At 48.0% G+C, this 14,962-nt stretch overlaps 1 protein-coding gene across 1 annotated transcript in view; it reads right to left on the bottom strand.

The window, feature by feature from the left end:
* The window catches only part of SNX30 (sorting nexin family member 30), a 42,944-nt gene extending 32,644 nt beyond the window's left edge, over positions 1-10,300 (bottom strand). Inside the window, exon 1 of the mRNA XM_080986912.1 lies at positions 10,028-10,300. Within this exon, the coding sequence (XP_080843038.1) occupies positions 10,028-10,204 (177 nt within the window). The 5' untranslated portion in view covers positions 10,205-10,300. The remainder of the gene's footprint in view (positions 1-10,027) is intronic.
* Between the last annotated feature and the right edge of the window lie 4,662 nt (positions 10,301-14,962).

Raw genomic sequence — 14,962 nt, 5'->3', positions numbered from 1 at the left:
GTAGTGCCACTGCACTTACATAAAAAGATACATTTTCTTCTAACGGGCCCACTTCAATGCTTTTATTCCACAAGTCAGGGGAAAACCCTTAAGATATCCCTACGGCTTTTAAAATTATAGATCTTCCACTGGAATGCACCCAAGAACAATCTGCAGTTAATCAACTTTATCCTCTTTAGCCAATATCAATATGGAGGAAGCTACTGTAACGTTTTAAAGGGACAGGGAAGTAATTCAACCTGATAAAAGCTAAGCAGCCAACCTTGACAGCACATGAATTATCACTTTGCCTAAGGCACAAGCCAGTCGCTGCTTTGTATCTGGCTCCTATTCTCACATCACAGACAACCGTACGGAGCCTTGGAAGTTGATGCAATAGCTATTGGATCATCAATTGTCAAAATGCCCACTACACAAAAGAAATCTGAAGGAGTAGGTAGTATTTTAATTTCACATGTAAAATTCTAGCCTGCAAGAATGTAACAGCCCTGCTGAATCAGACCAAAGACCCATCTAGTCCAGCATTCTATTTTAATAGCGGTCAACCATATACCCTTTGGAAAACCCATAAGCAGGACTTGAGCACAGCAGTACTTGCCCTCTCATTGGCCAGCTGGCATTCCAAGGGAAACTGACTGCTACTAGATGACATATTGTTATCATTAGTAACAACTGATAGCCTGTATAAAAGTGAGTGGGAGAATTAGCCAGAGTGCTTATTCAGCTAAATGTGCAGCGATTTTGTGCATTTGATTAGAAATATAGCAATCACAATATTTAAGTGGTTGTCAAGTCTGCGGGCATCTTAATACCTGTGTAAAAGAAGGGCATTAATTTTATACAGTTTAGGACAGACTTGTAAATAAGCCCAAACTGTATTCAACTGCTCCAGTGTTGGAAATTAGCCAGGCGCCAGGTGCATTTTGCGACTGGGGATTGCCAGAACGTCAACACTTCAAGAAGCCTTCTTGTCATGTATGGCGACTGAGACTCAAGAATAAAATTGCAGCTGCTGATGCTGAAGGTGCAGGAGGAGAAATGCCTCTCTACCTGACTCCCAAGTAGGGTTGCTGCACCACTTCCCACGCCGCTGCATATGTCACATCTGTAAAATGACAAAATGGCGACTAGACTTTCTGTTTCTGTGCCTATAACCAAGGTCGCAGGAGCCATGTGGCAAATAGCTTTTCTATCCTAGTTTCTAATACTTCTTCCCCACATCCCCCAAATCACTAGCCTGCTGCATGGAGGGATGAAACCCTTTCCACACTGGATGTTCAGGGCTGGGCCTTCCTGCCTGTTATAGCCCAGTGTCTATGCTGGGTGCAGAAGAGGAAGAGAGATTGCTCCACTCCTCCTCCTCCTCCTCCATCATCCCCTTCACCTATACCTAGCCTATGACTACCAGGCCAGCACGTAAATACAAGGCCTCATGACATTACAAAAGTAGATATAAACTCTTCAATAAACAACATACAGTGGTACCTCAAGGTTACATACGCTTCATGTTACATACGCTTCAGGTTACACACTCCACTAACCCAGAAATAGTGCTTCAGGTTAAGAACTTTGCTTCAGGATAAGAACAGAAATTGGGCTCCAGTGGCACGGCAGCAGCAGGAGACCCCATTAGCTTAAGTGGTGCTTCAGGTTAAGAACAGTTTCAGGTTAAGAACAGACCTCCGGAACGAATTAGGTACTTAACCTGAGGTACCACTGTACTGCTGACACACAAGTCCAGGGAGATTAAACTCCCACAAACACCTTCACCAGAAAGGTTAAATGTGGCGTTTTGGTGTGGGTTTTTTTGACAGGGAATGTACACTTAGAAAGCAAAGGATGAAATAAAAACCCTAAAGATGTTTCCATTCATCATCATGCCTTGCAGTTGCTGCAAGTTCTTATGAGTACGTGGTTAGCTACAGCAAGTCTCTTGGTAAGCCAGACACTAGGGCTGTGAGTGGCGGCTCACCACAAGACACAAGCCCATTTCGCAAGTTGCCTTCATGCTTATACTAAGTGTATGAAGAGGAAGTGGGGACTGTGGGTCCTGGCTGCGCCCAGACATTCTGCACTCTGCAAACCCCACTGCTGCCTGTTTAGCACGATAGTGCAATCTTGCTTCCCTTTCGCATGATTAGGAGTAGAGATGCAAGAAGGGCCAGTACAACTCAGCATTTGCAGCCTGCCTTCAATCAGAGGTTTCAAACAAGCAGCTCATGGAATTGAGCTCCCATGTGGGTGGTCTGTAGAAAAGCTGCAGATCAGTTAAAAATAATTTGTTTCAGTATTTTGTCCTGCACTTAATTCTTTTTGCTAATTGAGATTCAAGGCCATTTTGACAAGGTTCAATTTTATCCAACAGAGCGGCTAGCAAAGGACCGAGGGCTTGTGATTTTTCACATTATGCTGGCGCTGCCTACAATTTTTTCTCTACTATACACCAGTCCAGAGAGCCCTTCTCAGCACTCTGTCCTAGGGGGTACAAGACTTTCCTAATGCTGTGCTGGTTTTGATGAGGATGCCGCCACTGGAGAAAGAAGCTAATTAAGAGATGCGCCAAGGCTCCCAGCAAAATTCAAGTGGTGCAAACATACAGACACTGAAGTCTGGAAAGGGCTGCATTAGATACCGTATTTTTCACTCTATAAGACACACCAGACCACAAGACACACCTAGTTTTTGGAGGAGGAAAACAAGAAAAAAAATATTCTGAATCTCAGAAGCCAGAACAGCAAGAGGGATCACTGCACAGTGAAAGCAGCAATCCCTCTTGCTGTTCTGGCTTCTGGGATAGCTGCGCAGCCTGCATTCGCTCCATAAGACGCACACACATTTCCCCTTACTTTTTAGGAGGGGAAAAGTGAGTCTTATAGAGCAAAAAATACGGTACGTCAGAGCGTTTCACAGACACGGTCTCATGGCTCCTTGGAACAATTCAGTAAGGTGCACCAGTATTTTTGCCCTTATTATGGGTGAAGGCCAACAGAACAGCTTGCTGAAGAATAGCTCGCAAGTTTGATGGAAATGCATTTGAACTGGGGACCTCCCAGTTCATGCATGAGTTGCTAAATGCCACTGTGCTACACCGACTGAAACAGAAACTACTTGTTTCAAAATCAGCCATTGAAAGGATGGGAGCATATGTACACAAACTGTACACTTGACATGTGCAAGAGATGGCAGGTATCTCAGTGCTGTTGTATACGTATCCCTTGTACACACCAAGTTGCTCCAGAACAAATTGCTCCTCCCTACCAGTTTCCATGGGACACGGGTGACGCTGTGGGTTAAACCACAGAGCCTAGGACTTGCCGATCAGAAGGTCGGCGGTTCGAATCCCCGCAACGGGGTGAGCTCCCGTTGCTCGGTCCCTGCTCCTGCCAACCTAGCAGTTCGAAAGCACGTCAAGTGCAAGTAGATAAATAGGTACCGCTCCAGCGGGAAGGTAAACGGCGTTTCCGTGCGCTGCTTTGGTTCGCCAGAAGCGGCTTAGTCATGCTGGCCACATGACCCGGAAGCTGTACACAGGCTCCCTCGACCAATAAAGCGAGATGAGCACCGCAACCCCAGAGTCGGCCATGACTGGACCTAATGGTCAGGGGTCCCTTTACCTTTACCTTATCAGTTTCCACAGGACAGAGACTTTACCAGAAGTTAGCAAATGGTTGGCTGAGGGTTCCTTCAAGCCAGACACCTTTGTTTTGTAGGTCATCATGACTATTAGGAGGTCTCTTGGGGAAAAACTACACTTTTAACACACTTAGAGATAACCCTAGCCTAATAATGGCAACTTCATTGTCCCATGAATATTATTTGCAGTTTCCAAGACAGAAACAACAGGGGTGAAGGGTTCCTCAATCCTAACCGTCAGGACTCCCACCAGCCACTTCATGTCATGTGCCATTTTACATCTTTCTATGCAGCCTCATAACATAAAATTCCCTGGGTGAATTATAATAAATAAGTAAAAGACACAAAAATGTCAAACAGTTAAAGAAAATACATATATGCAAACACCATCACAGGTTACAAAAGTTACAAACAGATTTTTAAAAAGAAAAACAGGGTCAGAATACAGAGCATATTTAAAACAGCTAGGTGAACAAAAAAAAAAAACAAAAAAAAAACCCTGGCACCAAATCACCATCCAGGCAAAGCTTTCTGAAAAGCCTGTTGCATGACTGAGATGCCACTACCCAAAAGGCTCTGTCCTTGGAGGTTCACCCACCTCTCTTTATTAACTTGGAGGACTCCGAGTAGGGCCACTAAAGAGGACCTTAAGGTTCAGATAGGTACATAGGGAAGGCAGCAGACTTTCAGGTAACCTAGTCTCAAACATTTGGGGCTTTGAAACATTTGGTGACTGGGAGTGGCTGCCAGGACCACATAACACTGGTCCTGAGAGATCTGCATTGGCTCCCAGTACGTTTCTGAGCACAATTCAAAGTGTTGGTGCTGACCTTTAAAGCACTAAACGGCCTCAGTCCTGTATACCTGAAGGAGCATCTCCACCCCCCCATCGTTCTGCTCAGACACTGAGGCCCAGCTCCAAGGGCCTTCTGGCAGTTCCCTCATTGCAAGAAGTGAGGTTACAGGGAACCAAGAAGTGTCTGGTTCCCTGTAACCTCACTTCTTGCAATGACGGAACTGCCAGAAGGCCCTTCTCGGTAGTGGCGCCCGCCCTGTGGAACGCCCTCCCTTCAAATGTGAAGGAAAGCAGCTATCTTATCTTTAAAAGACATCTGAAGGCAGCCCTGTTTAGGGAACTTTTTAATATTTAATGCTGTATTGTTTTTAACACTTGATTGGGAGCCGCCCAGAATGGCTGGGGAAACTCAGCCAGATGGGTGGGGCATAAATAATAAATTATTATTATTATTATTATTATTATTATTATTATTATTACTACCAGTCCTTTAAATGGGGCCTTGGAGGCAGAACAGCTGATAAAGTGCAGACATAATAAGGTCAATGTACCCAGTTCCCAGCGGCTGAAATGTAGCCTGCTGTAGAAAAATAAGAGTTATGTCCATTGCTCCACCCACTTCTTGCCTCTTGGGCATGAAAGAATTCATCTCCCTGGCTGGAAGAGGTTCTCCATCGCTGCTATACATGATACGCTCTTCAGGCTAAAGCATATTTATGGTAACAAGATCTGAGACAAGGTCAACATCAAGCTTCCACCACCCAGATTCCCAGCAGTACGAAGCTGGTGCTGATTATGTAGGACCGATGCCTTCAAGGAACACTCACAGTCACATACCAACCAAGTGTAGAGAAACTGGGTGGCAGCACATGAATGTTGCTTGGCTGCTACACAAGGATTCTTCTAATGCCAACCTCTAAACAATGAAGGTGCCATGTTCCAAAATGCATTGTGAAGACCAAACAAAAAACCCCTACCCAACTCTGCTTCTCAGCAGGTATGGGCCATAACAACAGATCTCAATGAAGCTTCCGCAGTCCACACATTTCAAGAAACAGAGGCACAGCATTCAGGTCCAAATCCCGGGAAGAGGGCTTGAACAGACCTTTTTACAAGCAGGCCTAACTGGATAGCTGCTGTCTCTCTATATTAAGCATGCTTGCAAAAACTGCTAAATTGTTGTCAAACACAGTCAAGATGTCAGTGTGTCTTCAAGATAGGGGGAGAGCAGGGTTTACTTCAAGCCACAGTTGGAGCCTTTATAAAGATCTATTTTGATATCAAGGTTCAGCTCTGGTTCAGCAGCAGTTAATGGCTGCTAAAGACATGCAAAGTATATTTCCCTAAATAACCTCTCCATGGGGAGTGGGCTATGGAGCTTCTGGCCAGGTTTGACCCCAAACCCCTCGCTCAGTTCAATTGCCTGTTGTCCCTTGTCTCAGCACAAGGTACAGCAGTGACCCAATAAGTCTGGGGCTAGTAAAGTGTCAAGAACTCAGATATACAATCTAGGTGCCAAATGGCTCCTTAAACCAAGGTTGCAGTCACCAAAACGGAATGTCTTGTTGCCATTTTGGGGCAAGACAGCTCTAAAGTCTTATTTTTAAAATGATGGACTGACTGTGATTGATTCTCAGTTAAACATCTGGCTAGTTCAGGGCTAGGCTGAGAACTTTGAGAACTTAAAAGAAGAAAAGTCACTTGGTCCAGGGACAGTCCACATTATATATTGGCCTCTTCCGACCTATTTTTCTTAATGTTGACTGCTCCTGCTCAGGCTGCACAGAAATAGCATTTTGGTTCCAGAAATCCATTCTGAATTGTGCAGATAAAATATAACTGATAGAATTCTACAGGATGGAGTATTATCATGTGAAAACTACCCAGATCCGATGATCGCCAAGAATGCACCTCCAGATGGTTGAGATATCAGGTGCCATCCTGGCACCCAGGAATCTTCACTTGGTTGCAAGTGGCCAATAGCCAGGTGCAAAATGTGCCTGGCATCTGGCTAATTTTGAACACTGCCGGTGCAACCTTCCTGTGCCGGTTAAAGCTGAAAGCTCCAGATCAGGAAAAGGCCAGTACTGGGGGGTCAGCAAACTTTTTCAACAGGGGGCCGGTCCACTGTCCCTCAGACCTTGTGGGGGCTGGACTATATTTTGAAAAAAAAATATGAACAAATTCCTATGCCCCACAAATAACCCAGAGATGCATTTTAAATAAAAGCACACATTCCACTCATGTAAAAACACCAGGCAGGCCCCACAAATAACCCAGAGATGCATTTTAAATAAAAGCACACATTCCACTCATGTAAAAACACCAGGCAGGCCCCACAAATAACCCAGAGATGCATTTTAAATAAAAGGGCACATTCTACTCATGTAAAAACATGCTGATTTAGAAGGCGATTGGGCCGGATCTGGCCCCTGGGCCTTAATTTGCCCACCCATGGCCAATTCTCACCTTGCACATCAGCAACTTATCTGATGCAGCACTTCCAACGTTATCCAAGAGGCACAGATGGGACAATTCATGCAGCAGCAGCAGCAGCAGCAGCAGCTCCCACACCACTAAGTAAAAGCAGGCTGTCGAACTTAAATTGACCCTTCATGACCAAAAAGGAACAAGCAGGGATCCTGACCGGAGCTGTCCCACAAGAGTCCTTTGGAAGGCAAGGATGAAATGGGTCCCTGAAAGTAGGCGGCTTGAAATCCACTGGCTTGCTGTCAACAAAGCAATGCAGCCTAGGGTAACTCAATCCTTCCATCATCATGTAGCCCAGGTATAAGGAACGGGGGCCTATTGTTTGTTCACACACCTGGTACAAGATTGATACCTCATGGGAAGCCAATTACATGATGTTGTACCATGCGGAACTGCCGCTTGTGTAAAGCTCTCAAGGTGGTTAATTACTACACTGCCCCCGTGTGCAGCTGTTAAAACCAAAACAGATCTGCAGAGTTTTGGGTTGGTGCGTGGACCACACACAAGTTAAGGTGGCTCTCCTCTAGCGTATTTTGCGGAGTCCCTTCCGATGCGTCCTGAGAAACCAAAACCTCAAAACCAATACATTTGTTGAACGGTTGCACCTGCCAGATTTCTCAAGGCAAGCCACAGACTTTCCCGTGCAGCCTGCAAACACATGACCTCTCTTGATAGCAACACCTGGGGAAAAAAGCTATGAAGCTAGGCTGCTTGCACTTATCTCTTTTCGGGTCACAACGCAGCAACCAACTGTGGTACTCAGGAAGGAAGGAAGCACTGGAGACTGGTGCACAGGGGCAAAAGAACCTGCCTGCCTTCTTACTTGCAACTCGTCCAGTGGTGGCTCTGCATGTCACCAGCTCCAGCTTCATATACAGTCCCTCTTCCCCTGCCTTCTGCCCTACGAATCTCAGGAGCAGCATAGGAAGCCCCAGCTGAAGTGAGGTACTCAGAACACAGGGGAGGAAAAGTGCAGTGGCTTTTGGAAAGGGAGCAAGGCCAATGCTCTTGACTTACTTCCAGGAATTTGTAAGCTGCTCTGTGGAGGGGGTTGCTCAAAAAGCTTGTAAATAAACTTGTAAATAAATAAATAAATTCAGACCACTGCTATGCCTCTGGTTGCTTAAGGCACCAATATTTTGCAGCTCAAGTTATATGGTTTTACACAGCTCAAGCTATGCTTAACTGGGGCAGAATCTTCTCTCATGCCAGCTATAAGATGTTGTCAGAGCCTCAGACTATAGTATCTTGAGCAGAGGTCAGCAAACTTTTTCAGCAGGGGGCCGGGCCACTGTCCCTCACACCTTGTGGGGGGCCGGACTACAGTGGTATCTCAGGTTAAGTACTTAATTCGTTCTGGAGGTCCATTCTTAACCTGAAACTGTTCTTAACCTGAAGCACCACTTTAGCTAATGGGGCCTCCTGCTGCTGCCACGCCACCGGAGCACAATTTCTGTTCTCATCCTGAAGCAAAGTTCTTAACCTGAATATATTATTATATTATATATTATATAATAATATTATTATTATTAACCTGAAGCAATATTTCTGGGTTAACAGAGTCTGTAACCTGAAGCGTATGTAACCTGAAGTGTATGTAACCCGAGGTACCACTGTATATTTTTTGGGGGGGGGAGATGAGCGAATTCCTATCCCCCACAAATAACCCAGAGATGCATTTTAAATAAAAGCACACATCTACTCATGTAAAAACACCAGGCAGACCCCACAAATAACCCAGAGATGCATTTAAAATAAAAGGACACATTCTACTCATGTGAAAACACGCTGATTCCCAGACAGTCCGTGGGCTGGATTTAGAAGGCGATTGGGCCGATCCAGCCCTTGGGCCTTAGTTTGTCTACCCATGGTCTTGAGTATTCACTATATGTACATCCAAGAAGATACCTATGTCTAAAATGAGGACAGGAACTTGCTTAATGCCTGGGCATCTGTACCAAGCTCTTTAGTCAATCTACCATTTGGGGCTCCGAGAACCAACTTCCAAGACATTCACATGCCATTTAAAGTCAGCTAAGAATATCCAAAAGTGCCAGCAAATACAGGCCTTGATCATCTCTGCACTTCTTCAATTGTCCTAAGTTGGGAATCGAAGAGGTAAGCGATGCAGTTTCTGAGAACCTTTCCCAACAGGTAATGGCTTCTGGTGGACAAACCTAACTGGCAGTAGTGTTGGATTGTTCTTAAATATACTGCCGACTCCCCCAGGGAGGACTTGTCTTAAAGGTGGAACAGAGGCAACTCCAGAAAAGGAAGCCAACCCATTCGGGTCATCAAGGTCAGGTGCACAAACCAATACACACCAAACTGGCAGATAGGAAACGAGCCTGGCACGGAGCCAGGGATTGCTTCACTGCGCCCCACGCTTGCAACACAGCCTGCATTTGTGACAGCACTGCAAAACCAACCTCCGCACAAGTGTCCTCCACGCACTTTCAACACGGATGAGTCAACACACCATCACAAATTACTGTGTCCTTATTACGAGCCCAAAACAGAAGTTGCTTTGTTGTTTTCCCATTCTTGCCTTGGCTGTGTCGGAGCCAAAATATACTCAGATGGGTTGCTTACACACAAACACAAAAGGAGAGGACAACAGGCAAAAAAAGATTGGAAGAGGACTTTTTTATATAAAAAGATTCCCACCATTTCACCAACTTAGCGAAGGGGGCAAGATGTTGGTGGAAGGCTGAAGTCCAGGGGTGCCAACTTGAATAAAATATTGAGGGGACTCAGGTAAGCCCCGCCTTACACCATTGATCACATGACGTGGTGCATGGACATCATTTGAATGGCAATGCCCATCAACTTGGGGGGGGGGAGCTCAAATATTTTGGGGGGAGGAGAAGGGTCCTCAGCCCCAAGGAGTTGGCTCCCACGCTGAAGTCCCTCTTGCACACATGCCCCCTTGCTTTTTGCACGTTTCCTACACTGCAGCTTACTCTCTTGCAGCCCTGAGCGACCCAGCTGTCCTGGCACGGCAAAGAAACGCATTCACACGACCCAGATCGACCACGCACGCCCGGAAGCCAGGAGAAGAACCGAGCCCAGCCCTCGCCCCGCGCAGGCCCCACCGGCGGCCGCTACCTTGTCGGCGATGCTGCGCGGCAGCTGCAAGTCCGGGCTGGGCGTCAGCTCGGCGCCCGCCTCCTCGCTGCTGGAGGCGGCCAGCGGGTGCGGCATCTCCCGCAGAGACTTGGGTCCCGACGAAGGCAGCGCCTTGGGAGTGCCCGCCCCGCCGCCGCCGCCCGCGGCTGCGGACATGGCGGAGGCGGAGCAGCGAGGGCCACGGAGCCCGGCCCGAGAGGAGGAGAAGCCTCGCCGAGCCAGCGACCGTCCGGAGGCCGCGCGGACGCTCCGCTCCTGGGCTGGCCGGGAAAGGGGCGGAGGGAAGCGGCCGTGACGGGCAGAGCCCCGCGCGCCTTCTCCGCCCCGCGCCTTTTGCGCGCCCGGAGCCGCCCCCGGCCCGCCCCGCGCAGGAAACACCCGCGCGCGCGCGCCTCGGAAAGACTCGACGTTGCAGCAGCAACAGCGGCGGCCGCGGCTCCTCGGAGCAATTTCCCCCGGGGAGGCTAAGCGCCGAGGCTCCGCCCTCCCCTCGCCGAGAGAAGGAGAGCAGCCATAGGCGGAGGAGGGACCTGCGGCAGCCGCGGCGCCTGCTTCCCTCCTCGCCCGCTGCTGCTCGGCGGGGCAGCCGCCCCTCTTCTCTCTCTCTTTCCCGGATGATCCCTGGGAAATGGATTTCTCTCGCGCCCGCCAGCGAGCATCCCTGTTTGGTGGAAGCACCGGCTGCCTCCTTATGCTGCTGGTGGATTCTAACTCCGCTTACCCCAGGGCACTCAACAGGTCTTACTTCTGAGTAGACTGGGGTTAAGGTTGCGCAGTTCCCGTCCCTTTGTTTTGAGAATCGTAGAATGGTTGGAAGGGACCCCCCCAAGGTCCTCTAGACCGCCCCCGCCCCCCGCAACTAGGGCTGCCACCTTTGTTCTGTCAAAATACAGGGCGGGGGGCGTTTGTTTTTCTCCATCCGGTGCTGAACTGATTTCAGAGCAATCCATTACAATCCATTTCAGCCCAACAAGATGGGCCATCTGGAATTTGTCACTCATGCACACACGTTCACGTGAATTTGTAAATCTGTCTGTGCTGGGCTACCCGGAGATAAAATACATGACCTTTGTCACACCCTTTCAAACACAGGTATTTGGAGAGGATCCCTAACTTGGCTGAGATCTGAAGTGCAGGGCAAAACTGTATCAATACAGAATGTAGCATTTTACATTGAAATACAGAAGAATTCTGCATTATACAGGGCAATCCTGAGTAATACAAGACAGGTGGCAACCCTACCTGCAACGCAGGAATGTTTTGCCCAAGGTGGGGCTCAACCCCACCCCCCTCCTGCTCTGCTGACTGAGCTATTCCCTGAGGAGATGTTCTTAAATGTGTTGTGTGCATTCAATTTGCTGGTATGAGGGGTATGAGGTTATCTTCCTCCCCAACCCCATTCCGTTGGTGCTGGTTCTGACATGCAGAGCACCCATGCAGTGATGGGGTGTGTGTGTGTGTGTGTGTGTACATGTGAATACCAGGGGTGCCCAAACTTTCTTCAAAGAGGGCCAGATTTGATGAAGTGAACCATTGAAGTTGCTGACCGTTTTTTAGGATTGAAGCTGTTGAGCTTTTTAGGGTTGCTAGGGTGGCAGTTGTTGAGCTTTTTTAGGATTTGACGCCAATAAAAACTGCCACGGGGCCAAATAAAACCGGCCAGGGGGCAAGATTTGGCCCCCAAAATGGACTTTGGACATACCTGGAATAGACCATCACAGGTATCCATCACACCATCCCTGGAGTGCCTACATTTTAGACCACTTCCACTTTTTCAGTGAAGTCGCTTTGCATGTGGAGCTGCAAGCCACTAAAGATCTTTGGGGTGGTTCTAAGGGTTTGTCCTTGGGGGTGGGGGGACATGGGGATTTGGGTGTGATGGCCTTCAGCGGGCTTCCCGTCTCTGAGCAGGTTTGCATCCCTCCTCACCATTGCTACCACTGACCATTTGTTTGCCCGCACCCCACCCCACCACCAGCAACAAAAGCTTCAGCCATCTCCCCGCATCCTCCAGTCACAGTAGCTGCTTTAATATTATTTGACATATACATGCTTACCCGTTTTCACTGCTTTCAATAGATATATTAGTATTACACACACACACATTTAATCAATCAAAACGAGGAATAGCTCGTGTTTTAAACAGCGCAGGAGGAATAATATTTTCTTACAAACAGCACATCACAAAATCTCCAAGATCCATTAACTCTGATTTATTCTTCCTGTGAATAAAGCATATCTGACATAGTGCTCTCTCCCTCTCGCTCTCTGTTTTTCTGCTTGCTAATCTTCTCTGGCTTTCGTTTGATTCAAATTGTCCTCTCTGGGCCTCGTCTCTGATAAACATCAGTTTTATCTTTACATTTGACACTAACTGCATCAGAAAAAGATGTTCCTTGATTCCAAATGCCAAGTGACAATAAGCTATGTATTCTGCAATGTGCAGACAGGAAGGATAACATCTCGCTAAAGTGACTGAGGTGACTTTAAAACAGGAGACTTTTCCTTACAGGTCATCATAGGGATGCCAATCAGCCAGTATTTTAATGGTTCTACCCATTAAACTGTATTTCCAGGTTGGATAACTTTTGGGCCTCAGATGATGGACTCCAGTGTCCACCACCCCACAACATGTCCTGTGCTGCCTGGGGCTGATGTGAGTCTGTCAACATCGGGTGGGCTATAGATTCCTCACTCCTGCTGTATTTGATCAGATAAGTAGCAGGATGCCTGAAAAGCAAGTGAATTTGATATTCTGCCTTGGCTCTTCACCTGTAACCAAACAGGTTTTTATTTCACCTTATCCAGGACTACCAGGTTCCATCATTACTTCACTCTTGACCCACCAAGTTCTGTCCTGGTTTTAAAACTCACCCATGACCACCAGATTGTGTCAAGGTTCTCTCCACCCTGACCTTCCTCTTGGTCCCACACAAGAGCCCAGTGCTATAAAAAAATAAAGTTGATAAGCGGCATGGCCACAGAAGCAGACTCATCATAACTGCATCAAGAATGCTATGCTTTTCTATATTTGCATTGGGAAAGCAGAATTTGGGCTTGGCCCAGAAAGAGCTACATTATATGGGGCTCCTGCACCTTTAATAGCTGTGTAGAAGTGGGGATTTCAGCAGGTGTAGCTTGCACAACAAAATTGCTGGCTAAAATCGCTACACCACACTTAAAGGTGCAGGAACTCTGTCCTTTGCCTCTATGACTCAATGGCATAGCATGGATTGCCAGTGCCCGGGGCCACATGGAGAAAGGGGAACAGATGGAGAACACATGCATATTCAACTGTCTAATGGCATCTGCATCACCCAGGAAATCACAGCCACAGAGATAAGAAAAGAAGTCATTCTGTCATCTGGAGAGGTCACTTCCTGGTTCATATGGAGAAGCTATTTTCAGTGGAGGCCAGAGATGGAAGTGCACAGCTGTACTGAGGCAGCACCAGTTGTTAAAAATTTGCACCCCTAACAATTTTGCATCCAGGACAACCGCTCCTTTGGCCCTTCCCACGCTATGCTACTGGCTACCCTGGTTCTACACCTGGAGTGCCACAACTGTGAAGATCTCTGGTAGTCACCTGTCTTAATTCTGGTCCCCTGTTGCCGTAGATCCAGCTTGGACAAGTTCTTCTCTTTGCACCTCAGTAATCCACATATAAAACAGGAGTAAACAGTGATTGATCAGAGGGATGGTTGCAATGAGGCTTGCGCTAAGGAAAATTTGTCAGTTATATATGGAAATAATTTGTCTATATTTTCACACACTCGCAGCCTGCCTTTTTTCCTCTGGCAAGGAAGCCAAGAGGTGGCTCCTGCATGAGCAAAGAGCTCACCAAAATCTCACTGAAATCTCATGAGATTTCACAGAACACAAGAGATCTTGTAAGAGGTTGGTGAGATCTCACAAGATCTCTTTGGAAGCCACTGGCATTACTTCACATGCACCACAGTGCAAGTAAGGGAGGCAGTGCGGTGGCATATTCGCCTCAGGTGGCAAAATAGGAAGCACCACATGTGGTTTCCATACGATCACCTTCCAAGCACTAGCCCAGGGGTCAGCAAATTCTTTTAGCCACAGGCTGGTCCACTATCCCTCAGACCTTGTGGCAGGCCGGAGAATTGGCATAGGGGGCAGAGCTGGAAGAAGAGGAGAGGGGGGCCAGCCGCTATGCTTACCTTTCCCGGGGCGCAATCCGTAGCGCATTTCATCTCAGTGGGCTTGAGCAGTTCTTCAGGCACTGAACAAGCGGCCTTGAAACGACCGCAGCTAACTTGCGAGTATGTGCGTCCTTAGGCTCTTATGCATCCAATGGCAGGGCAGGGTGCGGCTATGCTCTGAGACGCAGCGTCTCCTGGCAGTCTCCTGGCGGTGCAGGTGGAAGCTGGCAGGGAAGGGAAAGCGGACTTCCAGAGGTGGCAAGGTGGGAGGAGCCAGAGCGCTGCCTTGCTTCCTTGCAACGGCAGGAAGAGGCCGAGCGTCAGTGGCTCTGCCAATCATATGCCACGCCTAGTTTACCTCAGCATGGCGTGGGGACGTTTCTGCCAATCAAATGCCGCTGAGGTAAACCAGGTGCGGTGATTGAGTGGCAGAGCTGCCGCTGCTCGGCCTCTCCCTCCTGTCGCCATCGCCGGAAGTCTTGGCTTCGCGACAGGTTCCAGCTTCGCAGCGCGGGGCGCAGGCCTGATTTATGACCCAGGTGCGCCTGATCCAGCCCACAGGCCTTAGTTTGCAGACCCCTGCGCTAGCCAGTACCAGACTCCCATGCCTTCAGACCACACTCTAGCACTAGTAGCAGCAGCAGCAGTGATACAATTGTGCCCAGTCCTGATACAGTATATTTAGACCACCCAAAACACTGACTCTCATGTCTCTTGGAACAGCAAACCTTCTAGAACCTTCCACCCA

Source organism: Podarcis pityusensis (genome assembly GCF_964106645.2).
Source record: "Podarcis pityusensis genome assembly, chromosome: 17".
NCBI lineage: Eukaryota > Metazoa > Chordata > Lepidosauria > Squamata > Lacertidae > Podarcis > Podarcis pityusensis.
This window is presented reverse-complemented; position numbering and strand designations above follow the sequence as displayed.